At 43.6% G+C, this 27,697-nt stretch overlaps 1 protein-coding gene across 5 annotated transcripts; it reads left to right on the top strand.

Annotated features, from left to right (window-relative positions):
• Window positions 1-27,697, top strand: LOC149317871 (eukaryotic translation initiation factor 4E type 2). Of its 5 annotated transcripts, none has more exons than XM_089508602.1 (8): window positions 1-169; window positions 6,211-6,325; window positions 7,654-7,788; window positions 14,901-15,005; window positions 15,496-15,648; window positions 15,749-15,885; window positions 23,091-23,171; window positions 27,195-27,697. In XM_089508602.1, the coding sequence occupies exons 1-7, from the start codon at window positions 150-152 to the stop codon at window positions 23,134-23,136; spliced, it is 711 nt and encodes a 236-aa protein (XP_089364728.1). In that variant the 5' UTR covers window positions 1-149; the 3' UTR covers window positions 23,137-23,171; window positions 27,195-27,697. The 5 variants fall into 5 exon arrangements, with proteins under 5 accessions (XP_089364728.1, XP_089364726.1, XP_089364724.1 ...); XM_089508600.1 differs by having other exon boundaries at window positions 80-169; window positions 6,211-6,272; XM_089508598.1 differs by lacking the exon at window positions 1-169 and adding an exon at window positions 4,375-4,961.

The raw sequence follows: 27,697 nt of genomic DNA on the forward strand, positions 1-27,697 counted from the left end.
GAAAGGTTCCGCTCCGTCGATGGAATCGAGGGACTAAGTGGGCGTTGAGGGGAGCGGATGGAAGCGAAGGACCGGAAGTGGCGGGGCAGCAGGGACCGAGGAGGAGGAGGAGGAGGAGCCGAAGCGACGGCGGCCAGCGACCGAAAAGGATGAACAACAAATTCGACGCGTGAGTCGGGGGCGCCGCCTCGGCCTTGTTGAAGCGGGGAAGGGGCTCGGCAGACCCCCAGCGCCCTTGCCTCGAGTTCCGCCCTCAGCTGCCACTTGGAGGCAGGCCAGAGCCCCGCGATGCTGCAGCTCCGTCCGGGGGAACCCTGGGGTTTATTGTAGCCTTTCCCAGGCCCTCAGCCTCCTCTGACTACAGATCCCAGGAGCCCACGGGACGGAGCCAGGGCCGCATCAAAGCGCACCTCCGTCGCCCCGATGGGACCCTGGGATTTGTAGTTCGCTCTCGGGCAGAGGATGGTGCCAAGCGCTTCGCGAAGCTGCAGGCTCCGCCCCAAAAGCCGAACGCAGAGAGAGAGAGAGAGAGAGCGCGCTTCTTTGCTCGGCCTCCTTGGCTTGCCCTCCCCCGGAAGCAGCCCTTGCCTTCCCCAGTCAGCCTCGAATGCAGCTGAGGTCTAGGCAAGGCCAGGCTCCAAAGGGCCCCCTCCGCCTCTCCCTTTGGCTCCTCTTGGCTTCTTCCAGGGAGGTTTCGGCTTGTCCTTTGCTGCTGTCCATGGGATCCTCAGGGGATGATGGGGAATGCAGTGCCTTGGATGAGCCTGGCTCAGCCGCCTCTCTCTCCTCGGTAGGATTTTGGTCTTGCGTTGCCATTCCACTTTAACTGCTCTGTTGCATTCTGGGACTTGTAGTTTAGGAGGGGCATTTAGACTATTCAGCCAGAGAGCTCACAGACCCAGAATGCAAGAGGAGGCAGCCGGAGCAGCCGAAGCGAATGGCAGGGCTTTCAGAGCCATTCTTCCCTTGCTGCTCTTCCCAATCCTCGTCTTCTGACTTCTTGACTGCAGCCTCTCTTCGGCCAATGGTCAAAATCCCTGACCGTTTCGAGTTCCCCATCGTCTGGGTTGAGTTGATATAGATCCTCCACGGTCATGATTTCTGCTTCCTTTACGTTCTGCCTATTCCTTGACCTTCCTTAGCAATTGTTCCAAGTCCGTGATGGTTTCTGCTAGTCTTATGGCAGTGTCACCTGCCTATCTCGGCTTGTTGATACTCCTTCCTCCTCTTTCCACTCCTCCTCCTCCTCCTTCTGTGTCCAAGCCTGCTTTCCTTAAAGGGAAAGTGATAAGAGGCAGCCTTGCCTGACCCTTTTGCCAATTGGGAACCATTCTGTTTCTCCATACTCTCTTCTGACGGTAGCCTTTTCTCCTGACTAAAGATCCCTCATTGGGACTATCGGATGCATTGGCCCTCCATGTTAAGGAAAAAGCAACATGGGATATACAGTGAATGAAATAAAACATGTATGTGAGAGTCAGGGTGACTCAGCAGAAGCAATTAGAAGCCACACAGGTGTAAAAGGTAATGTGATTAACAAGTCCTAAATGCCAAGGACAGAAATGTAAAGTGGATAATTGAACACACCTGAGAATTGTTAAGTGGTCAAGGCTGAAATGATGGAATCATTAATTGTGGGTTGAACCAAGAGAACCAATGAGAGTGGATGTACACGCCCACTGGGTGGAAACAGACAAGAGTGGGTGGTATTTTGCAAGGACTATAATAATGGCTATGAATCCCAATGTATTTTGTGGGTAGTGAGGAGTATTGTTGGATAGTTTTGGAGCTGTATATAGTAGAATAAAGTAGATCTTTGATATAAGACTACTGAGTTGTCTGGTGTCTTGGGTGAAGATACAAGAGCCAGCTGGATCCTGAAGAAGTGGGAAGACTTCTGTGGAAGCAAGAGTGAGAAGGCTTGGAGAGTTTGTCAGGGTCTTCAGCCTATTCTCTGAAACTCTGCTGCTTTAGAGCAAAGCTTTAACCACTGACCAAAACTGGTCAGCGCCGGTGCGTAACAAGGTGGTGAGTTCGAGCCAGAGGTGAAGAGCTACAACTCCCATCATCCCTGACACTCCAGTCATGTCTTTCAGGGCCTTCCATAGCCTTTCATGATCTCTGCAGTCAAAGGCTTTGCTATAGCGCGCTCCATTATCCCGGCATGTTCGCAGTGTGGTCCCTAGTGCCTCTTCCTTTCCTGAATCCTGCCTGGATCGCTGGGATTTCTCTCTCCATACTCGACACACTAATAAAAACTCTGCTTGGTTATAACGCTTCTTAGACTTCCCGTCCGAAAGCCTTCTGGGCTACATTAGATTTGCTGCTTTGACGGCCAGAAAACATGTTTCTTATAGGGCTGGCTGTTGTTGTGTGCCTTCATGTTGATTTATGGTGATGCTAAGCCAAACTTATCATGAGGTTTTCTTGGCCAGATGCATCAGAGGAGGTTTGCCATGGCCATCCTCTGAGGCTGAGAGAGTGTGTGGCTTGGCCAAAGTCACCCCGTATTGTAAAGGACGTCCTCTATTTTAGGACTGGAAAGCTTTTTTTAAATTGCTATTTCATGTAGACTGAATTAGATGCCAAAAGAAGAAGAAGAAGAAGGAAAAAGAGGCCTCCCGTCAGCTACTTCTCTAGAAGTTGTTAGAAATACCAGATGCCAGGATTCCAATAAAATCGCAATAAAAGATACACATAGAGTACAGTTGTATAGAAACTATTTTCATAGATCACATTTGGATATTTAAAAAAGGAAATGTTGGCAGATGCATTTTCTTATGGAGGGGTAACAAACTGCATCTGTAACCATTCCTTATACAGTTGGCCCTCCACATTTGCAGCTTTGATTAATGTGTTCTCTCTCGCAATATCTAGGTCCTCCACCACCATGACTCTGTTGTCATCTTTGTTGGCTCCCCTCTGTGTCCTTCAAGTGTGCAGCAGCCAAAACAAACAAAAACTAGGCCCAGACAGAGGTGCCAGCGTTCAGCCCTGTCTGAGGTGCCTGACCTCAACATTAGTTCGCAGGAGAATGCAGAAGCACAGCCCAGTATGCAGTATTTGGCATTACAGCACTAACCAACCTGAGATAAGGCACAGACACATTTCACTTCTTCCAAAGTCCCTGGAAGCTTTTATCCTCCTGTTGCAAAACATATACAAAGCATTTACAACAGAAGCTCTGACTTCTGTCTCCAACAAACACATTCTACCAACTCCTCTCTTCAACCCACACCTGTCCTGGGTTCCAGAGCCCTTATATCCAGTGGTGATACCATTAGGGTTGACACCTGGTGTTCCTCAACATTTACAGCCATAGAAATTACTTTACCACTTCTTAAAGGAATATTTACTCAACAATCTTCTGCCAAAAGTCACACTGGAGGACCTAGAGATTCCTAGAGAGAACACTCCTCCAGGCATTTGTAAGTCCTCCAGAGCAATTTCGTGGTCAACATCTGGCAGATCTTTTTTTGCCCCAGAGGACCTAGAGATTCCTACACAGATTTTAAAAAGGTGTTTTTTTGTTTCCATTTCCCCCCCCAGTTTCGCAGAGGTCCTGTTCCCCTAATCCCAGCGAATGTGGAGGGCCCACTGTAGTTCTAAGGAGGTTACAGTTTGGAACCACAAAGGAGAAGATGAAAGTTCTTCTTGTGCGCCGTCAAGTTATTTCTGGTGTATGGCAACCCTAAGACAGCCCTATCATGGGTTTTCCTTGGCAAGATTTTTTAGAGGGGCTTTGCCATTGCCTGCCTCTAGAGCTGAGAGTATGGGACTTGCTTAAGGTCATCCAGTAGGTTTCTGTGGCCAAGTGGGAATTTGAACCCTGGTCTCCAGAGACCTCATCCAACACTCAAACCACTACAAACAAATGTGAGCAAAATGGTTTGCAATTTAGTTTTGTTTCAGAACCAGCGTTGGGAAGATGAACACATTGTTCCACAGGTTTCCACTGTTTGAAAGCTCTCATCACTTTCTTTTTTTTAATTATATTTTTATTGATACCCGCATCAAACATAGTAACAAAACAGACTAACAAAACATACATGACAAAGTACATCAAACATCAACCAGTATCAAATTCTTTCAAAACTTAACAACATCTAAACAAACCTTGACTTCCTTCCTAGTAGTTCCTAACCTTTAAATTAATCTAACCGTCTAATCTCTTCTCTGAAAGTAATTGTTCAATTCTATTGTTAGTTAGATTTTACCTTTCATCTTTAACATAGTACACCTTTCTAATTGTTTTTTTACCCCCATCTCATATTTGCAATTGTTATACTAGTTTTGGTTGCTTCTATAGTTATATTTTCCTATATAACTATATTGTTTATAAATTTTTCCTTACCTGTCTTGTTTCCTTGTATTCTGTTTTCTAAAGTTTTTAATAATAATATCTCCCCAACACTTTCCCAAATATTCAAGTAACTTATACCAACCTTTCTCAGTCCTTTCTTCTGTTTTCTCTTTCATCCTACAAGTCATTTTATCCAAAGCAGCCATTTCATACAATTTTATTAACCAGTCTTCAGTTGTTCATATCTCTTCTTTTTTCCATGATTTTGCATATACTATTCTTGCTGTTGCCAACAAATAAAATACAACTCTGCCGTGTTTTTTCTCTATTTCATTATCTATCATCCCTAGCGGGATTACCTGTGGTGTCATAGGAATCTAAAATTTTAACTCATTTACTATTATCTTATGAAAGCTCTCATTACTTTCCAAAAGAGACCGCTGTGATGATCTTAAGGGCTGTGATACAACAGGTGCAACTGCTTTAATATCCCAGCTGAATGTTTTTACCATCTAGCTAGGAATTGTGCTGACTACTCATCTGCAGATGATGGGGCTCTGTCTTTGTAAAGCAGCATTAGGGAAGTGTAAAGTTTGCAAGATATGTCAGAAAATCCTTGCTGTATGGAAAAAGGGAGAAACGTGAGAAACATAATCCTGTAAGTACCATGGTAGAAGATTTTGGAGAACTGTGTTGTGTGTTTTTGTAGTCAGTGTCTTGCAAAGGATCAAGAACCTACCAGAAAGCAAAATTGTGTAGCACTGGGATGTGCAAAACTTTCATATGTGCATTTGCAGACTTCTTCCTATGTACACATCCAGTTCATCCCTTCATGTTTGTGTTTTTGTCTTACAGGATGAGATTCTCTCTTTGGAGGGTGCTTTTTAGAAGTCTGGCTTTGTGTGCATTTTTCAAATTGTACACATTGCGTACGTTCCCCCCTTTGACTAAAATGTGTTTCTTCTGTATTTTTAGATGCATACAAACTATGCACATTTCTTTGTTAGATATATTTGCAGTCATCCAGTAAAGTACAGCTTTCAGGTCCAATCCAGTCAGGTTGTTAAAAGTCCATCAAAGTTGATTCCTCATATATCCTTTAGTGTATGTTTTTTTCCTTCTCAGATTAAACTACCTGCAAAGGTAACAACAGCATCCCATAATGCAGGGGTGAATAACTTAAGTATTATTACAGTGTGCAATTGAAACCAGTGAGCTAAGACATCTAGCTGCACAGAACCTTGCTTCTGAAGCTGAGTTTGTGCATATTTTCCCTGCAGGAACATGCACAAAAGAGCCAGTGTGGCATAGTGGTTTGAGCATTGGACTATGACACTGGAGACCAGGGTTTGATTCCCAGCTTGGCCATAAAACCCACTGGGTGACCTTGGGCAAGTCACATTCTCTCAGCCTTAAGGAAAGGCAATGGCAAACCTCCTCTGAACAAATCTTAGCAAGAAAACCCCATGGGGTTGCCATAGGTCAGAAACGACTTGGAAGGCACACAACAACAAACAGTAACATCCACAAATGCTTACAACAGGACGGTGATGCAGATAAGTTCTGTTATCTGACTGAAGCTAAACAAAGAAGGAAAAGGAAAGAAATAAAAGTCTGTTCTACGTCCTGTTCTGCCCTGGAGTCATGGCATCCAAAGCACATGGATGCCAGCTTCTTTTAAAAATCCTCTCCTACATAGCTGACAGGATATGCCTGCATTAAGTTTATTATTGTTACTACTACTACTACTACTACTGTAATTGAGGCAGCTGCCACTATCATGTCTTTAATTTTAATCCTCCCAATTAACCTAGTAACCACAGTGTATTCTTTGCATTTTGTTTTATGGTGAACATAGTTATCCCTGCATACTTTCAAACTGATGCCTTTCTTGCTTTCTTTGCTAGTTTGAAGGATGATGACAGTGGAGATCATGACCAGAATGAAGAGAACAGCACACAGAAAGATGGTGAGAAGGAAAAAAACGATAGAGACAAACCCCAGAGTAGCGTCAAGAGGAAGGTATGTCCTTGCCTCTTCACTGGACCAGAGTATCTAGTGGAGGATTGTAACAGGGAGTTTTTAGCCTGTAGCTCCAGAGCCAAGAAAATACACGTGAATAACTCATCTTCAGGCCCACCTGACCTCTATTCCGTTTGCTTCCTTGTTAAAGAACACAATGCAAATTCTTTCAGTGTGTTAATTTTGAAAGCAGAAACGGTTACACAGGTAATATGCGTTACAGTGATGGATATTTTTCATGCGTTCGATACTGAATGTCAGAACTGTCAAGTGTTAAAAGTGACCTGTAAACTTCAGTGTTTATGTCTATAGCACTGTCAAAATGCATGGAGAACAGCTGTGACAGAACCCTGCCAGAAGGGGCTTACGGTTGAATATATATAGCATTTGAGATAGAAGATTTACCTTCTGTTCTCATTCTCCATTGCGTTCTACAGATGGACTTGAACTGACTCCTGACTACTTCTACTGCCATAAACGCCTTAGTTGTGTTCATTTATTTTTCAGTCCACTTGCCCTTCTAACCATGTTTGGCATGGGTAGCTTGCAAATGCTGAACAGAAATGAGGATTTTACATTCTAGCACCACCTGTTTTAAAAGTTCGTGACAATGGCAGGATGGACTCTTCTCATATTGGGGTGTTTTGCCCTGGGAATCATTATCTGCTGTTATTTTCAGAGAAAGGAAAACATTTAAAAAAAATTCTCCTGCTTTATCCTTTGTTAGTATTTTGACCTAGCAATGCTAAAAATGAACATGGTAGTTTGTACAAATTGCAATCATTTGGTTTTATTGGCTCGTTTGGAAATTGTGGGTGTGGAATTCTTCAGATCATCTTCATTCCATTCATTTTCCCTGAATGAGAGGAAATAAGAGTCTCCCTAACACTTCAGGTGGGCTTTTTCTATTTCTTTTCATTGGAATCATATAGAAGCATATAGGCAGAGTTCATGAAGTGGAATTGTCTGATTAGTTGGGTTTAAAACTACACTTAAAAATATAAAATGTCATTAAAAATGAAGAGCAACTTAAACAATTCCGTCTAAAGTGTTCCTCATGGGGCCTGTCCTCTGCCAGTTTGGAAAAACTCAAGTGTTCAGAGAGCTGCTAATCTCATACTTGAAGTATAGTAAATTTCTGGCAGATTAATGGTCTGTTTCAAGCTATTAACAGAGAGGAAAGTTCACACAGAAAATGAGGCTAAACAATTCTTTCATGCTCCATGATGGCAGGAATGGACAGGCTTCTAATGCTCTAAATGTCTCTTCTTAGCTTTCTCTTTGCAGAAGTGCATAAGGATAAATGGGTTTTTCAATTCCACTTACAGGCTGTGGTTCCAGGGCCGGCTGAACATCCCCTGCAATATAATTATACCTTTTGGTACTCCAGACGGACGCCTGGGAGACCCACCAGCTCTCAGAGTTATGAACAGAACATCAAACAAATTGGCACCTTCGCCTCAGTGAGTGCATTTCGTTTGTGGTGTTGTTTAACTGCAGTCAGTCCAGCTTGGTTTTGTGTGTATTTGTGTGCTATCTGCAACAGAAAGATGTGAGGATCCTAGTTTCATTTCCTACCATGTCCAGTTTGTTTCCCTTAAAATGTTCAGTTGTTGTTACTATCCTACCTTTCTCCCAAAATTGAGACTCAGGGTGACATACAGTTTTAAAACACAATGTGTATTGCTAAAACCATACAAAAAGTGAACATTAAAATGGGATTAAATTGTGAACGATATTAAAATAATTTAAAACTACACTTAAAAATATAAAATGTCATTAAAAATGAAGAGCAACTTAAACAGTTGTGTCTAAAGCAATACAGCACCCTCAGCCCATTCTTTTAAAACCTTCTTTGCCTCATATGGGGCAAAGGTTCCTTTGCCTCATATGGGGTGGACATCTGCATTTTATAAAATCTTATGAGCAATTTAGAGATGAAGATATTTTTCCCACCCTCATATTGCCAGAAACCAGGAGTACGCAGTGAAATTGTGTGCTGTTCAGACAGTATGTAACTAATTTATGGATACCCATTAGAATCCTGTTCATGGATTGCTCTCACTAGTTAGCAGCCATGACAGTTAAAAAAGAACAACCCTGAATCCCTTCAAATTCCAGTGCAAGGTTAAAAGGCAGAGAGGGCTTTACTTTCATGCTCTTGTTACATGTCTCAAAGACCCAAGACACAACACTCATATCCTCATTACATGGCTGAAAGATCCAACATGCAGCCTTTACCCACTCATTACATGCTTCGAAGACCCAAGATTCAATCCTCATGCCCTTGTTACGTGTTTCCAAGACTTAACAGCTGGCTTTCCACTGTTAAAAACTAGATGCCACACTTGATGGGCTCTTTGATCTGTTCCAGCAGGACTGCTCTGAAGATCCATCAGCCCCTTTTCACCAACCCCATCACACTTAAGTATCTGTAACACTCAGATTTTCCAAAATTGCTCAACTGCAACCAATCATTCTCTCTTCCCATTTAAATAAATACCTGCCCTACAGCCTTGGAAACTATTTAAAAACCTCATTCCTGTCAGGCTCCTGCTTGCAGTCTCCTTTCCCAATAAGAGGCTGGGCTGTAAAAGTACCAACTTGATTGAAAATAGTGCACATAGAAGAGAAGTGACTTCTTTGTCAGGAATGAAGATGCATAGTTACAGATGGGTTATATAGTCCCACAAGCATACCCACCCCCATAAAGCAATAAAGTAAATTAATTGGATAAGTCTTTCCCGCGCAGTGTGGAATCTCCTCCCCAATGATGTAATGTCCTCTAGTCCGGGATCTCTGGCAGACTCTCAAAACAATTAAGTTCTCACAGGGCGTTATCTCCTCCTTGCACCTGTGGCCTTGAAGCACAAACATCCTTCACCACTAGACTAAGTAATAATGAACCTTAACAGCCTATGAGTATATTTAAGCATGGTTATATATCCCATCATCCCACAATCCAACATACATAGCAGCATTTAAAATATAACAGCAACATGTATAAACATCAGGAACATATTACTATAACATCATATAAGTAATAGCATTAACTCTTAAGGTTTAACTCCCCCTCCCAACACAAGAGCAGTCTCTGCCTGGCAGGGCAACTCCCTAACATTGTAACATTCCAGTCCTAATAAGCAAGCACAGAAGCTAACCAGCAATCTATCTCCTTCTAGTACATTCTAATATATATCAAACCCATTATAACCTTGTTCTAATAATATCTAAACAAAACTCTAAACTTATAATCCCTCTGACAGAAACCCCAAATGAATATATAAATGACAAATGAATATATGAATGCAGGGGATTTCTGAATCTCTAAAGCAAGGTTAAGGACCCTGTGGCTTGCTAGATGGAGTTCCACTCCCATCAGCACCAGCCAATATGGCATAGCCAGTGGTCAGGAATAATGAGGTTAGGAATCACTCCTCTAAAGTACCCAGGGCTATTTTGTGTGAAAGGCAGACTATGGCGCTGAAAGGGTAATTGACTTGATTCAGTATTTTCGTAGTGGTTTGGGTTGGACTAGGACTCTAGAGATAAGGATTCGATTCCTCACTCAGCCATGAAACCCGCTGGGTGACCTTGGGCAACACATGCTCTCAGCCTCAGGGGAAGACAGAGGCAAACCTTGCCAAAAAAAGGCCCATGATAGGTTCATGGTCATAAGTCAGAAATGCCTTGAAGGCACACAACAACAACCAACAATTCACTTGGAAATTATCCTGGGAATGTCTATTCAGAAATCTTAGCATTTGTTCAGTGATGAAAATCAAACACTTGCAGAACAGGTTTGGTGTAGTGAAACTCAGCTGGTAGCACAGATGTTTAAATTGCAGCGTAGCCCAGGAAGATGTGGCAGGAAGAAAATGCAGTAACAGTTCTATTCACATACCACCAACCCACTCCAGCTTCTGTGTTTCCATCTTTGTTTTTCTTGTTTATGCATCCAGACGGGGCACTTCCCTCTTTAATAACAACTGAACTTTATAACAACAATGACTCCTTTTCATCCTGGAGAGAAATGACCAGTTGGGTCCCACAGGGCTCTGTCCTGGGCCCAATGCTATTCAACATCTTTATTAATGACTTGGAAGGCAATATTTGGGGCATACTTATCAAATTTGCAGATGACACCAAATTAGGAGGAGTAGCTAACACCCCAGAGGACAGGATCAAAATGACCTGAGTAAACGGGAAGCTGGGCCAATGCTAACAAAATAATATACAACACAGAGAAATATAAGGCACTGCACATATGGCAGAAAAATAAAATGCACAAATATAGAATGGGGGACACCTGGCTTAAGGAGAGTTATATGTGTGAAAGGGATCTAGGAGTCCAAGTAGACCACAAGTTGAACATGAGTGAACAGTGTGATGTGGCAGTTAAAAAGGCCAATGCAATTTTAGGCTGCATCAATAAAAGTATAGTGTCTAGAATGATCAAGAGAAGTAATAGTGTCATTCTATTCTACTTTGGTCAGGCCCTACCTGGAATACTGTGTCCAGTTCTGGGCACCACAATTCAAAAAGGACATTGAGAAACTGGAGCGTGTCCAAAGGAGGGTGACTAAAATGGTGAAGAGTCTTGAAACCATGCCCTATGAGGAATGGCTTAAGGAGCTGGGGATATTTAGCCTGGAGACGAGAAGGTCAAAAGGTGATATGATAGCCCTGTTTAAATATTTGAAGGGATGTCACATTGAGGAGGGATCAAGCTTGTTTTCTGCTGCTCCAGAGAATCAGACACAGAGCAATGGATGCAAACTGCAGGAAAAGAGATTACACCTAAACATTAGGAGGAACATCCTGACAATAAGAGCTGTTCACCAGTGGAACTCACTCCTTTGGAAGATGATGGAGTCTCCCTCCTTGGAGGTCTTTAAACAGAGGCTGGATGATCATCTGTCGAGGATGCATTGATTGGGAGTTCCTGCATGGCAGAGGGTTGGACTGGATGGCCCTTGTTGTCTCTTCCAGCTCTACGATTCTATGAGTTTATGAGCTAAGAATGTAAACTGAAAACAGTCAACTATTGGAATGGCTGCAGCATATGAGAAACTGGGTGCTAGACGTCACGTGGACTGATCTCCAACAAAAGGCCACAATGTGAAACATTCAATGTTTCGGACAGCATTCTTTCAACTTGCTCCCTTCCATTCCTTTCAGCCTTCCTTGGCCTCCTTCATTATTAGTCGGTTTTGGCAATGGAAGAAGTGCTCCCTCAGGCACAGGTGAAAACTAAAGATGTTTTCTACTTTTGCAAATTGTGGAATCTCCTAAGCTTGCTGATGACTCTCTACATTGCCATCCCCACTAAGCACCTGGCTTCACGACACCTTTAAACAGAGGCTGGATGGAGATCTGTTGGGAATGCTTTGATTGTGTATTCTGCATGGCAGGTGGTTGGACTGGATTCCCTTGTGGTCTCTTCCAACTTTATGATTCTTGTGGTCTCTTCCAACTTTATGATTCTATGACTATTAGGGTGTACATGTAGAGAGAGCCAGCATAGTATAGTGGTTTTAGTATTGGACTAGAATGGCAAGAGACCAGGGTATGAAGTTCAGTCATGGAAACCCACCAAGTGACTATGCAAAAATCACACACTGTCTGTTCTATGAGCTGGGCTGCACACCCACACAGTGATTTATACCTCTAGTTCTGTAATCTTTACTAGAACCTTAGCTTTCAATAGTAATCCAGTACAGACCTAGTGGTAATAGAGCCGGTGTGGCATGGTGGTTTCAGTGTTGGACTACAACTCTGGAGGCCAGGGTTCAATTCCCCACTCGGTCATGGAACCCACTGGGTGACATTCAGCAAGTCTCATGCTTTCAGCCTCAGGGGAAGGTAATGGCAAACTTCCCCTAAACAAATCTTGTGAAGAAAACCCCATGATAGGTTCACTTTAGTGTCGCTGTGAGTTGAAGGCACAGAATAGTAGCAACAACAACAACAACGGAGCTAGTGGAAAGTAAACTTCATTGAACTCAATGGGACCAAGCTTGCAACAAATCCGTAGTTTCATGTTTGGGTCCCTAGAGGGCAGCAGTGCTCTCCCGAAGTAGCTGCATACAATTATAAGAACTATTGAGCTCCAAAGATAACACATTTCAGTGTCTAATGTGCCTAACCCAAACAACTCTTCATCTAGTTCCTAAAAGCTCCAAAGGGAAGTAACGCATGCTATATGTACAGCACCACAGAAAGCTTGTAGATATACATTGTAAGGCAGATGAATGATTACCTTGCCGTTCAGGACCATTGCAACAACTTAAGGTGTGCCTTTGAGGGTCTGAGATGCAAGGCTGTTGTATAATACCATGCTGGGGCTTTCATCTTCTTACTGCTATAATTTTTCTTTTAAAAAATAATACTGATAGGGTAGCAGCCATGTTAGTCAGTTGCTAAAAGCTTTCTGGCCAACTAGTCTGCATAAAAATAACCTGAGAAAAGAATATGAAGACCAGAAGGTCCAGTGATCTGATACTGTGCATAGTCTTTCTCAGGCCATTTTTCACTATCCACCCAATGCTGATTTTAAAAACAACAACCAACCAGACTAGATTGAAGGTAAAGAGAAAGGGACAAGAATAAAAAGACTATGCAAAAACTCTGTCAGAGGCTTGGTTAACTTAGCTATGCATGTAATGGAAAAACCTATCATTGTGGCATATTGAATTGAGGCCTTGATCTGTCTCAGCCAAGCTTTGTCTTCTCCCGGGGTGGGCAGAAGATATATACACTCACCCCTCACAAGAGTCCCAGTTCCATACTCAGCTACCAGCATACTGCTGAAGTCAGGAAGACATGGAAGAACCCCAAATGGATTTTCTTGTGGAAGGACTCTAAGCTTTGTTTGGTTCTGGTACCCAAAAGAAAATCCAGAATTATGTTAAATGCATTGTTCATATGGTGAATTTGGAAGCACTGATAAGATATATACTAAACTCTGCAGTCTTGGAGTCTGTTGGTGCTTTGAGCATTAGCAACTGTCCAGGGTTAGTTCCTGGACTTTTCTGTTACCTACTCCCTGATCATTTTAATAAGGAACATCAGGAGTTGAATCTGGCACTTTCTGTATGCAATGCATGTGTTCTGCCACTGAGCTTTATCTCCCTTCATCCAGTGGTTAAGAGATTTGAGCTGTGACTCAGAAATTTCTCTTGATTCAAATTCTACCTTTGTCATGAGATCTGTAGGTAATCTTAAACAAGAGGTACTATTTCTATCTCAAGTCCCCATCTGTATCGTGGCGGGGTAAGGGGTTAGTACTTACACAACAGTAAGGTAGGGCAGGGTGGGCAATAATAGTCCTCCAGATGTAGTTGAACTGCAACTCCCATCTGCCCCAGCCAGCATAGCTGATAGTGAGGAGTACTAGGAGGTGAAGACCAACAACCACCTGCTAGGTGGAGATCACACAGTTCCCATCTGCTCATGCAGACAAAGCGCTCGAAGAAAGTGCAGTTTATTAAGTTGCATGACCAATATTTGACTGGCCTGATGGCAACTCAACCTCAGCCACTCTTGTGGCCAGTGGAAGCCTCTGAGCTGGAGATTTCAAGAACCATGTAGCAAACTAGCTGGTTCTGCTGTGGTAATGAGAGAATGGTCTGCGTTGATAAAAATGGCAGTGGCAGGTGAGCCTGTAGGTATTATAGGTATTTTGTAGAGAGCAGAACAATGAAGAGGGTTCTCCCTTTTCTTTTTTTATATTTCAAATGAGGACTACTTAGAGAGCTGGTTCATGGAGAGCTTACAGGAAAGAAAGAAACAGATGGAGTCATTGGGCACAAATATAGATAACAGTCCCTGGCCTATTGGGGGAAAAATATGACACAAGAGAGTGCCTTCTTGGTGGCTGCTCTGGCTAGCTGGAACTCCCTTCCACAGGATGCTTGGCTGGCCCTCTCTCCGATAGGCAAAAACCTTTCTCTTTAAGCAGGCTTTTAATATATAACTGCACCCAGGGAGGCTTCTTATTGGGATGTTTGTTTTGGTATGTTTTTGTTGGTTTTATATTTTTAACTTGTTGCACTAATGTGATGCTTTTAATTGTGTTTTAAAGGATCTTTTGTGAACCGCCTTGGGTCCAATTTAGGAGATAGGAGGCATAGAAGCAAATAAATACACAAACTTGCCAATCCTCCACTTCACATAACTTAAAAAACATTGCTTTAATTTTTTTTCTGTGGGGAGGAACTAAAGAATGTTTAATGTTCTACAAGAAATGTTGCTGCCGTGCCTTCTTGCTGTCTTTTGACACTGCATAAATAATCTGGTTTGAGACCACTTTAACAGCCCTGGCTCAATGCTATGGCATTCTGGGAATTGAAGTTTGTGGTGGCCACAGAATGTAGGTCCTCTACGCTCTGGGGCCAACACAAACCTCTGTTCCCAGGATGCCATAGCACTGAGCCAGGGTAGTTAAAGCAGTCTCAAACCTAATTATTTATGCAGTGTGTTTTGGACCTAAGAGGGACCTTTAGCCAGAACCTGAAAGGAAGCTTCCTCCTGAGAGGGTTGTATGATTCATTGATGGTGTGTTTTATTGCAGGTGGAGCAGTTCTGGAGGTTTTACAGCCACATGGTCCGTCCTGGGGACCTGACAGGCCACAGTGACTTTCATCTTTTCAAAGAAGGAATTAAGCCCATGTGGGAAGTGAGTTTGACATCTACTTAAAGTTGATCCTGAAGTGTGCATGTGGGTTAGTTTTGTAGTATGGAACTAAGTTATGTTTGAATCCAAGTTTAAATTGATGACGTTTGCACAGGTCTTGCTGCCTGGCCAGTCTCTCTAAACATTAGTTTCCCACCTATTAAATGGGAATGAAACATGAGGAATGAAAAATACTCATGTAAAGGTCTGTGCACTTTAGTTCATTTGGTACAGAATTCTTGCTTGTGCTCATAAGAGAAAGAGAAAGGAATGGAGGGAGGAACAGACGGACAGCCAACAATGTTTCCAAAGATGGGCATAATTGATAAAAGTGATCTCTTCTTTCACTTGTCAGCTTGCAATTTGTGATATTCATGAGATCAATTCTGCTAGGAAAATTATCTTCTGCTATCTCTGTCTTGTTCTTTCAGCATCAGACCCAGAAAAAAATGGTTGGGGCAATAACTCATTTCCTCTCTTCCCTTCTCCCCAGGATGATGCCAACAAGAATGGGGGCAAGTGGATTATCCGCCTTCGAAAGGGCTTAGCATCTCGATGCTGGGAGAACCTGATCCTTGCAATGCTGGGAGAACAATTCATGGTCGGGGAAGAAATTTGTGGGGCAGTTGTATCCGTTCGTTTCCAGGTAAGTGATCCTGAATGCAAGGGAGGGACAGGCTTGCTTGTGCAAGTGTTAAAGCCTCCCTTCTCCCCCCTTTTAAAAATTACTGTCGGTCACCCTCTAGGAGGATATCATCTCCATATGGAACAAGACAGCCAGTGACCAAGCAACCACTGCCCGGATAAGGGACACATTACGACGAGTGCTCAACCTGCCTCCCAACACTATTATGGAGTACAAAACGCACACAGACAGCATCAAGTACGTATGGGGTGGGAGGGAGGAGGACTGCTTTTACTGGGCTTGGTTCTTCTTGTGAAATGCATGGCACAGCTTAAAACAATGCAAGACCTTTGTGTGGGAATTAAACCTCTGGATCTCTGGGTGTCACCTGGGTGGCTGATAAAGGCCCACTTGGGGCATTTCTACTACTTCATGCAACTGTTTGGCTTTAGAACTTTGTTTTCAGTGCTGAAGTCCTATCTGCTATTGCTGAGCTAGGTTAGTGGCTTTTAGATTCTCCCTCTTCAAGTAGCAATAGCAAGTACATCTTCTATATCTCTTATCAGTGAACTAGCACTCCTTAAGTGGTTTACAATGTGTAAGCCAATTGTCTCCAACAAGGTGGATACTTGTTATGAAAGGATGGAAGGCTGAGTGGACCTTGGAGCCCTGCCTGGGCTTGAACTCGCAACCTTGCAGCTGCAGTACTGACATTAAACCACTGTGCCACCAGGGCTCCTTAGGAGCCTATCCCCACATGTCAGCCTACCAAGAAATACATGTTTGCCTACCTTGGGACCCTGGCATACTCTGTTCCAATGGATTCAGGTGACATGAAGTTTCAGGTGCATCCTTGTTTCATGTGGAGTGGTAATTCACACCACTTACAACCCCATAAATTAAGCATTCTCTCAGAACAGTGGTTTCTAATGTTAGTCCTCCAGAGTTTGGGTTGCCATAATTGTCCACTAAAACCCGGGACAAAATGTAGGACAAAATCTAGACCAAACTGCAAGACAAAACTCAGCCCAAAATGTAGGACATTTAAGATCTTCCATTTTTCTTAAATGTCCTACATTTTGGGCTGAGTTTTGTCCTACAGTTTGGTCTAGATTTTGTTCTACATTTTGTCCCAGGTTTTAGTGGACAATTATGGCAATCCTATCCAGAGTACAGTACTTTGGATTTCAACTCCCAGAAACCCCAGCAAGCTTGGCCATTTGTCAGGAATTCTCAGAGTCCAACAAATCTGGAGGAACAAAGTTTGAGAACCACTGCTTTGGAACATATCTAGCCCTCCTTTGCAAGAGAAATCACTCATGGGTAGCAGAGACCGTTTGGGGATCCATAATGGTGTTGGGAGTCTTTGAAGAGCCATGACTGATCTTCCCATTAAGGATCTCCTGCCAATGAGCATCCATGGGAAGCAAGGGTTTCCTGAAACAGACTCTGCAAACCATGGCCTAGCCTCATCTTCTGAATGGCCACTTGGTTAACATCAGTGGGATTGTGTATTTTCCCTGTACCAAGTCAAAGTGTCAGGAAGGAGTGTGTTATTTGAGTGCACCGCATTGCATTCTTGGGGAGATAAAATAGAAAAGCTAACAGGGATTTATAGACCCATTAGATTTATAAATGGTCTCAGGAAGGCACTATGTAAATTTATTGCTTTAGAGAAATTATTTCTAATCATAATAAATGCTGTATGTGAAATCTTCCCAGCCCACCCCAGTGACTAAGGCTTTTTGACTAGAACAGAGGATTATAGTACACAGAGAGGACAGTGGTATTTTAAATAAGACAGTTATAATTTACCATTCTGGGCCATTCAAGTTGACTTTTATTTTCTTGCAAAGTGATGAAGGGTTGCTGCATTTTAAGAGCTTTCAGATTGGGGGTGAAGCATGTGAAAACCCTTTTCACTTAAGAGTGCTATAAGCAAAGACACAGCTTGGCTTACATAGATGATTGATATAATCAAAGATGATGAAGAAAATAGAGAAGGATCATCCAGAAGCAGATGGTTTTCCTGACCAGAGAATAAAGCAGGTGAATAAATCTCTGGTAAGCAGAGATTGAGGGTGGACCTATTTCAATCCACTCCTGTGCCTCAGCTACATCATGTCATGGCTCTCAAGGAAGAGAATCAGGGCCTTCTTAAGGAGACGCAGAGCAAGTATAAGAATGGCCCTGCATACTTTGGTGCTCGTTTTCATCCAAATGTATGCAAGTTATTGGTATGGGTTTTTTCTTAATTTGTGCGTTTTTTCCTAATTGACTCAGGCATATTAGTGCTCATTTTTCAAACACACACATTTAATCAAGCACATTTTTCAAATCTATGGGTGATTTGTGCACATTTCCCCCCAAACATATTGTAAACCTATTGAATTTATGGATTCCCAGGGTAAGCTGTGCTTTATTCTCTTGCCAATCTCAGTAGTGGTAAAATGGATGTTTCTGTACAGAAATGCAAACCCCACAAATTTATTTTCTGTTGCTAGTTATACATCCTTTTAACAGGGACTATGCAGGAAAACCATTATTGTGGTTTGCTTTGGGGGGATCCAACCTATAATGTGAACTTTGGTGGGAAATGGGCCCTGCCCATGCCTATAATTGCTCACTCCTGCTGTTGGCCATTCTGAATTTAGCACTAGGCTACCAGCTTCCAGTTTTCTCCAGCCTTCTGTGGCTGTGGTCTGTTGTTGTTATTTATTTGAAGTATTTATACCCCACCCTTTAGCCAAAAGGCTCTCGGAGCGGCTTACAAATTGTTCAGTCGATATTTCCCTGCCCTCATTCTTACAATCTCAAAAGACAAAACACAAAAGGAGAAGGGAACGGCAAATGGGAAGGGGAATAATTCCAGCAGATCTTCTCTTCCTCTTAGGCCTGGATCATAGCAAATGGACTGGAGGGAGGGCCCTCTTCTTTTTCATGCAAGGCCCAATGGAGCTGACTTGCCTTTCTCTCCCTCTGGATGATGATGGATAGAGGGAGGGCCTTTTTTCTCAGGCAAGGCCCCTTGATCCCCCCCTTGGACAACTTAAAATTCTTCTCCAAGTGGACCCTGCTCTTAGTAGCCATTACAGTGCTTGTCAGCTTGGGGCTACATGTTTTCACGTTGGTAGTCTATCTCTTTTCTCTCCTCTCCCCCATTGCTCCTCACCTTGCAAGTTGCCTCCAGTTGTATTTGCTGGACAATGTTGTAGGGATATGTTCAACCTAGGAGCCAGAGGTTTTCATGCTCTGCTTTGGGTTGCTCTCTGGCATATACTCCCCATTTTATCTTTGCCTGCAGGCATTTGAGGTGAAAGCCTGGTTCCAGGCAGTCTTTGAGTGCCACAGAGGGGTTGGGGATTTTGCTTCTTTATCCAAGGAGTCCCTTGGGGTGGTGGGACTGATCTCTTCTATGTCCAAATCAAGAGGATCATGAGCTCTCAAGAAAGGAAGAGGAATAAATGGACTGAAGGCATGCCAGCTTAAGTCAGTAAGCAGGCTCTTTCCTTAAGCCTCATCAAAGTCAGCATTAGCTCACTTCTTTTATAAGGCAGGCTTTACAAAAGAGAGTCATGGCTGAATGAGCCCCTCCTCATGATATTACCCTAAAAGCACTTGTCTTGTCTGAGAGAAAAGTGCCTTTCAGGGAGGAATTAAGGTGTCAGTAGAACAAAGTGTCACCATGATCCATGCAGCAAGCCAGGATGAGCCACTGATCTCTGACCAAGGACCTTCCCTTAGCCCAGTGGTTGGGAAGGTGCATCCTGTTAGCCACATGTGGCCCTAGCCCCCTTTTTGACCTGCCAGACCCTTTGCCCTAATTTTTTTTCCAGACAAAAGTCGCCTAAACACCTAGACCATTGCAAAACTGCAGCAGAATGTGGCCATTGGTCTATTTCCCCACAGAGCCTTCCAGGCCCATCTCCAGTGATCAAGCAACTAAAATTCCACTGACAATAAAGCTAAAGCAAAACTGGAAGTAACTTTCTATGACTTTCAGGTCACCCAGAATAAATCAGGGAAAGACCACATGGAAAGGGGTGGCCATGGGCAAAAAATGATCCCACCCCCCAATATCATTGCCCACCTCTGCATTAGTCCAAAGTGGAAATGGGGAAAGGGGCCCTCCAGATGTTTCTGGAATACTCCAATCCACCATAGTCAGTGGTGGGGAATGATAGGAATTGCACTTCTCATCTAAATTGGCGATACTGATTTTGTTGTAAAAGAGTGAATGTGGTGATTTGGGCATGGGGCATTGTGCAATGACAGGAGGGGTGGGGGGATTTGTAGAATAGCCATAAATTGACTAGAAGTCCAACCCAGCATCCTTTCTGACTTCTGAGGATATTAATCCTTTCTATACATGCTTGGAAGTCACCTGATAACTTGGATGCAATGCAAAGTCCTGGTCATTTCTAGTTAAATCTTTCTCTTCCCCCCCCCCCTTCCTAACATTGACTAGCAAAAAACCAATGCACTCATTTTGCCCTCTGTTTTGTCCAGCAGGACTAATATTCAGAGGTTGACTACCTCTCAATCTAATGGTGCCATTTAACTATTATGGTTAATATCTTTCACCAAGACGTAACCTGCTACAATCATCCACGCTTACAAACGATATAAATTAATGAGCAAGCAAAGGTTCCCTTCACCACTTTTTCCTCTTTCTCTTCCCCTTCATCCATTCATCCATCCATCCACTTTTTCCACACACTTCCCTTGCTCTTCCAGTCCTAGCCTGAGACATTCACAGAATGGCAGGATCAGAGAGAAATCCTTTCATCCAGTTCCATGCATGGTTTGGAGCAGCTTGACTTCCCAGTGCCATTGAGCTTGAAATCCTACTGATGAATACAGGAACCTGTACTCATCTGCATGTAGACTAGCAGTGCTGTGAAGGAGGTTATGTACATAGATGTGTGCTGATGTCAGGCTTCTTCACGTGGCTAGTGGGGCTGTCCAGCATTGGAATAGACTGCCTCAGAGAATGGTGACCTCTCTCTCTTTGGAGGTCTTTAAACAGAAGTTGATGGCCATCTGTCAGGAGTGCTGTAGTTGTATGGCAGGAGGTTGGATTAGTGGTCCCTTCCATCCTTATGATTCTGTATGCATAGCAAGTCTGCTACTTCCTCATGGCTCATTCCCCTTTTGTTTGGTGATCCAACACACTAAGGGAGGTTCCAGAAATAAACGTAATTATATTTTGATGTTTAATCAAAATCTCAGGTGTTTTTCTTTCCTGTTCTCCTCTGCCTCAGCACTTCTTGAGAGTTAGAATTGCTGCACAAATATTTTGCTCTACTGTTTGATTAGAGGAGGGCAGCAAAGGTAGCCCGTTTGAAAGTGGGTCAAGACCCCAGCTGTTCTCTTGAGCAGTTCTACTCAAGGTTACCAAGCAGGAGTCCTAGCCTTGTTATTCCTCAGAAATGCTGCTGTTCTAATGAGAACCTCATTATAAGGCCACAATGAGAATGGGTGTCAATTGCCCCATAGGACCTACTGTTCATAGTAGAGGTTGGGAAGATCTTGTCAGTCAGCTACATGCAGAACCCCAATTCTGACAACACACCATTCCTGATTTTTTAAAAAGATTGTTTGATTTGGGGGTGATTTTCTATCCTAAAATCCCCCCAAAGTCCCAAAAATGTACAGCAACTTCCCATACTCTCCTGCCACCCTCAAATACATCCTTTGTGTCTTGGCCAAAGTGATGACCAGAAGTGATGTCACGTCACATCGCTGCTAGTTGCCATTTTGCCTGGGGTATGGCTTTTTTAAAAAAACATTTGGGGATGACGTGAGGTAGCACTGCAGCCTGCAAAGGGCTCAGGGGATGGGGGGCATGGTTTCAACGTGTGAGAAAAGAGTCTCCACCTAGACATTAGGAGGATTCTCTGATGGCAAGAGCTGTTTGACAGTAGAATAGACTGCCTCTGAGGGTAGTGGACTCTTCCTCTTTGAAGGTCTTTAAACAGGTTGGATGACCATCTCTCAAGAGTCTTTTAGTTGTGTATTCCTGCATGGCAGGGGGCTGAATTAGATGGCCTTTGTAGTACCAGACAACTTTGTGATTCTATATCCTCAGCTATGGGAAACCATTAGGCCTGTTCGTTATTTGATTTGCCTCTGATCTCTGGGCTATCATCTCTAAGTCAGCTTAATTTGTCTCACAGTGCAGAGTGTGCAGATTTTGTCCCTTCCGACTCTCTTTGCTCATCAGTAAGAAAAATAGTGTCTCTGACAGAGGCTACATTAGGCCCATTTCCCAAGATTAATCTGAAAGTGCTTTTGCCACTGATAGTGATAGTGTTTTTATGTTTATTGCGGGTGTCATTAGCAAAGCAGATTTAAGGCAGGACATGATTGGTAACAATTGTCTTCCCCTTTCCAGTCAAAAAAGCTACTCTCTTAACAAACTCACATAAAGCCTGCAAAATGATGCATCATCCTTCAATTATAATAATAATAATAATTTTTATTTATATATCCCGCCTCTCCATATGGATTGAGGTGGGAGAACAGCACATATATAAAGTTACACATAGTTAAAATACATTCTCATTATACAAAGCAAAATTTAAAAACACATTAAAATATCTGTACATGTGCAATATCAAAATCTGATTCCTCATCAAGTTCCGAGTAGAGTATCATCTTAAGCTGTTAAAGCAGGTCTGGGGGGTAGGCTCGCCGGAAGAGATCTGTCTTGATTGCCTTGAACTCGGGTTCAAAGCTCTAAGTTGAAGAGAAGTGGTCATGCTTGTGCATTTGAGTTTTACAGCAGTCATGGGAGGTGTCAATTTCAGTCCTGGGCTCCTCAGGTGAAATAGTCTTTCCCATTCAGGTTTGGTAAGCCCGATGCTTTGGAAAGACTCAGTCTGCCCTGCTCAGATGGGCCAGCAGCCTGACTCCATAAAAAGCCACTCCATACCCGTATCTTATATTCCTCCCCAATGACCTGCTGTATATCTTTTTCTTTGTAACTTTTAGTATTAATACAGGGATGCATGGAATTTTTACAGAGTAAGTAACTGAATCGACACAAAGGCAGCATTTTGGCCCAAGGACTTGACTTTCTTTGATGCCAGTAGTGAAGGCACAGTAGCAATGCAGAGAGAGGGAGAGGGGGGATGAAGAGGGATGAATGTGAGCAAATGCTGTTACACCTGCACAGGTTTCATTTGGGGAGGGGATGACAAAATCTTCAAGGCTGCTTTTTTGCAACCTGGAGCGCCCAGGGCTGCAGTTTTGGGGCTCTTTTCTGCCCTTGCCAGTATCACTTTGCAGCTGAGGCCTGTAAAAACTGCACACATTTTTGTCTTTGCCCTTGTTGAGAGTTAAGCATTTGGTTTGAAGAGCTCGTTTTTCTTTTTCTTTTTGTGTGTATGTGTTTTTTTCTTCTCCCCACCCCCTTTTCTTTTGTTTCCTTGTGTTTTGTTTCCCCTCTGGCTTGCCAGGGCCTGGGAGGAGTTTCATGGCCTGGTGAACAGCGGCGGTCGCTGAGTGAACGCTGTCCCTCCCTCTCTCACACACCCAGGGTAGGGCTTCATCTTTCTTCTTACATAAATGTGTGACACACCTCTCAGTTGAAGCCTTCTCCTTTCCTGGGCACATGTACACCAATGCACATGTATGCATATGCACACCTGTGGCTGCTGCTAAGTAAACCTATCCCCCCCCTCCACACTCATGCAGCCTTGATTCCTACCCAAGATACAGCTCCTCATATTCAGTATCTTAACTTTTTTTAAAAAAAGTAAAGTATGTGCCTTCAAGTCACCCATCAATTTAGGGCAGTGGTTCCCAATCTTTGGCCCTCCAGAGTCCAGATAATTTGGATTCCAGCTCCCATCATTCTTGACTGTTGTCCAGGTTAGCTAGAGCTCCTGGGAGCTGAAGTCCAAAACAGATGGAAGATCAAGGGTTGGGAACCACTGACTTGGGGCATTTATTATATATATTTTCAAACTGTCCCTTCATCCTTCGAGATGTATGATGAGACAGCTTACTCTGTCATTGTGCTTCGCTGTGACCTTCAGTGCCACAATGCAGCAGTCCTGCAGATTAGTTCACAAAGCTATCTCCTTTCCTCCAAAAATGTTAGTTTTGACAGTCTAACATGGATCTAAGAGGAAACAAAGTCTGCTTTTGTAAACTGTTTTGCTCTTTGGCAAGAGCAGCCCTTAGCACACTTGCCCTAAATTCTCTGTCGCAATGAGCTTCTCATTGCCTGTTTGCAAGGCTATTGATTCAGGGGAGACCTTGAGAGGCTGAGAGGTTTGTCTTCAGCTTGCTTGTGTTGTGAGAATGTCAGTTGTCAGAATGGGGACAGAGCAAAGCCTCATTCCTGCAGACTTGTCCTAGGCAGCTAACCCAGACTGCATATACCAGCCATGCACTTGTTCTTGTTGCCTGCAGAAACACCATGCATGTTATGAGAGGGCTGGGGTTCCGCAAGCACATGGCTGGTGCAGCATGGGGCTGAGCTGGCAAGCTTTCATGGTACCAACAAGGTCTCTTGAAACTGACCCGGGTCTGCAGAACTGGGGCTTAGTAAAGCTGAGGAAAGAGAAGAAATGGGGTTGTACTAAAATACTGCAGAGGAGAACTTCCTCTAGCACAGACTAAGGCATCTGTCTTTGTGGTGGTCATCTTGGTGGAAATGGTCACCTGGACAAGAAGCAGGGGTGGGATTGTCCTGTTGTGTTGGTGGCTATCACCCCTCTTAAGATGAGGGAATGCCTGCGACTGGAGAAGGGGTGGGGATTGTGCCATCTATATATTGTTAAACTGCATCTCTCAACATTCCTCACCATAAATGTGACACCTGAAGCTGTTGGGAATTGCAGTCCAATATCATCTAGGGAGCAAGTAGCAATAGCAAGTACATTTCTATACCACTTATCAGTGCGCTTAAGCACTCCCTAAGTGGTTTACAAATTGTAAGCCAATTGTCCCAAACAATCTGGGGACTCATTTTAGCGACCTCCTCGGAAGGATGCAAGCCTGAGTGGAGCTTGAGCCTTTTCGCTGGTCTTGAACTCGCAACCTTATGGTTTGTGAGTGAGCGGCTGCAGTACAGCCATTTAATCACTGCGCCACCAGGGCTCCTATCCACATGTTCTCCCTCCTCCTCATAGCCACAGAATTCCCACTCTTGGATTAGAGGGTGGTTCCATAATAGAAGAGCTGGGGAGCAGTCCCTCTGCTGTCACAGGTTTTGTCTGTGAATGCGTTGCCCGTTTGCAAGACACATGCCTAGCCAGGGTGTCGTCTTGCAAGGCAGACTAGTGACCCTCAAAGGAAGAGGAGCCCTGCAGTTTCCCAGCTTCTACCCTGTGTCTGCATCCATGGGTGTTGCACTCACATCCAGTCTTCACCCATCTTGGCCTTGAACCAGTGTTGTTTGATCAAGTCAGTCTGCCTCCTAGGTAAAAGCGGGGACAGGGTATTGGCCCTTGCATCACTGAAGCTTGTGTATTTGCTCATTTTAATTGCAGCACCAATAGGATGACAATGTTGATTGAAGCACTGCCACAAATGGTGTCTATTGTTAGAAAGGCTCTCCAGTGACCTTCCTGAACACAAAGCTTGTCCCCCTTTGCTAAATTCTTCCTACAGTAGCCAAGTCCTCTTGGATTACAGCAGAAACCTTTGGGTTGTGTTACCCAGAGAGCCAATAACAGTCCACTGTTGAAACACAAAGACCCATTAATGGGAGCAACCTAGAATAAAGACCACCTCCAAAGAAAGAAAGAAAGAAAGAAAGAAATGCAGCAAAGCCTCTGGTTCATTTTATCTCAACACAATATGGAGACAGAGGTTTTATCGCCTTTTGCAGATATGAATTTATTGTAATGGCATTAGTGGCCACACTATCATACTTCCTAGGGAGAACATGTAGATATCTTTCTGTTCAATGGAACAGCTACCAGGAGGGCAAAGGTGTATTGGCCACCATTCAGAGAGGACATCTTCACAAACTTAGGCCACATCTGCACTGCAGAAATAATGCAGTTTGATACTGCGTTAACTGCCACAGCTCAGTGCTATGGACTCCTGGGATTTGCTGTTTGTTGTGGATCACAGCTCTCTGACAGACAAGGCTAAATGTTTCACAGAACTACAAATCCCAGAATTCCATAGCATTGAGCCATGGCAGTTGAAGCAATGTCAAGTTGCATTAATTCTGCAGTGCAGACAAGTCCTTAGCTTTTTTTTTTAATCCAGCCTGATCCAGGGTTGGGCTTGAATTTCTCCCTCTAAAAATCTATCAGGTTCTTTCCAGTCTATCCCATCATGGTGTTTGGACCCTTACATTTCTGGGTTCCCCGACCCACCATCCCAGAACTCCTAAATGCTACACAATTACAGCACTTTGATGCTACTTTAACTGCCTTGGCTGTGGCCTTACATGATCCTGGGGATTGTAGTATGGTAATGCCCCGAAGCTCTCTAGAAGCCAGTTCCAAACACTCCATAGGATGCAGCTATGACAGTTGAAGTTGTATCAAGTGGCATACTTTTGTGTAGTAGGAAAGGAGCCCAAGTAGGGAACTATGATCCAAGTGAACCAGGCTGGCCCAAGAAGTGAAGTTCTGTGTGTAACTCAGAAATGGCCCCTGTCTGTTTACCTAGAAAAAGGTGGTACAGCTGGGAGCACGATGCCCATTTCGTTAAAGGCATTGAATCACACCAGATATGTGTTGCTGGCCCAACAGTAGATTAGATAAGAAGGAAAGGGCACAATGAGAATGCCCACTTTTCCTCTGCCTTATTATTATTATTATTATTATTATTATTAATGTTTCCCCGCCTCTCCCAGTGGATTGAAGCGGGGTTACAGACTAAAAAAGCACAAAGTGTTTACATAAAAATTCAATTAAAAGCGGCTAAAAACAATAAAATATACAACATCATACAGTAACAATAGCATCAACAAACAAGGCCTTCTACTCTACAGTGGAACTCAGAAAAGTTTGCACCAGATTATGGAAATTTTGATAGCAGTTTACTCAGTGTCCTATCTGGTTGCAATTCTGGTGGCAACACGGATCACCAGCTGCACCCTGTTTCTTGGCAGATTTTTGCTCTCCTTGGACTCACCCATCCCATTGGCCTACATCGAAAAACAAAACTGACTAAGTCAAAGGCTGGAATGTCGAAGGCTTCTACGGCTAGCATCCATAGGTTTTTTGGGGGGCTATATGGCTCTGTTCTGGAAGAATTTATTCCTGACGTTTTGCCTGCTTCTGTGGCTGGCATCTTCAGAGTTTCTGAAGAGGTTCTGCCATGGATGCAGTCAAAACGTCAAGAATAAATTTTTCCAGAACGCAGCCACAAAGCCCAAAAAATCCACAGAAAACTATGTATGGCATGAATGGCTCATTTCCATCCCAGATTGGTCCCTCAGTTCCTGGAAGTTAGGGATTGTTTTGGAGTTCAGGAGAGTTTGTAGCCTCTGCAAAAACCCAAACATGTTTGACTTGTGCTTTGCCCCTGAGCATCATAGATAAAACACAACTATGTTTCCTAACCTCCTTTCTTCCTTTATCTTCCAGGGATAATTCCAGCTTCCGAAATACCAAGATCACACTATGAGGAGGAGGGGGAGGGGGGTACAGAACACACCTCCTTCTCCTCTTCCTCCGTCTGGCTCTGAGAAGGCAGTGGGGAAGGCTCTCCTTGTAACTCCCTACCATTTGTCCTGGCTGGAAAAGATGTGCAGGATTGCCTGAGCTCTTGCTCCCCTTCCCTGAGGATTTTTTGTTTGTTTGTTTGTTTAAATATCTACATCGAAGACTGACTTTTGGGGACCCAAACCTTTTTGCTGGCAGAGCAGGTGGCGGTGTTTTGCTTTCTTCAGTGAAGCTTGTGCCTCCCTCCTTGGCTTCTGCTCAAGACTGGGGGTCAGTGGGGTATCCTCTGGCCATGGGTCGCTCTCTGTCCAGGGTTTTTCCAGTATTACCAGCATCTCTGCTGCAGAGGCGGAGACAGTTGGATGGTTGGCATGTGCCCTCTCCTTTTCACTTCTGCCAATAAATGAGTAGGCCTCTGTTCTTTC

This window comes from Sceloporus occidentalis, unplaced genomic scaffold (genome assembly GCF_023333645.1).
Source record: "Sceloporus occidentalis isolate IW3139 unplaced genomic scaffold, rSceOcc1.0.p SCAF_2, whole genome shotgun sequence".
In the NCBI taxonomy this organism is placed as follows: domain Eukaryota; kingdom Metazoa; phylum Chordata; class Lepidosauria; order Squamata; family Phrynosomatidae; genus Sceloporus; species Sceloporus occidentalis.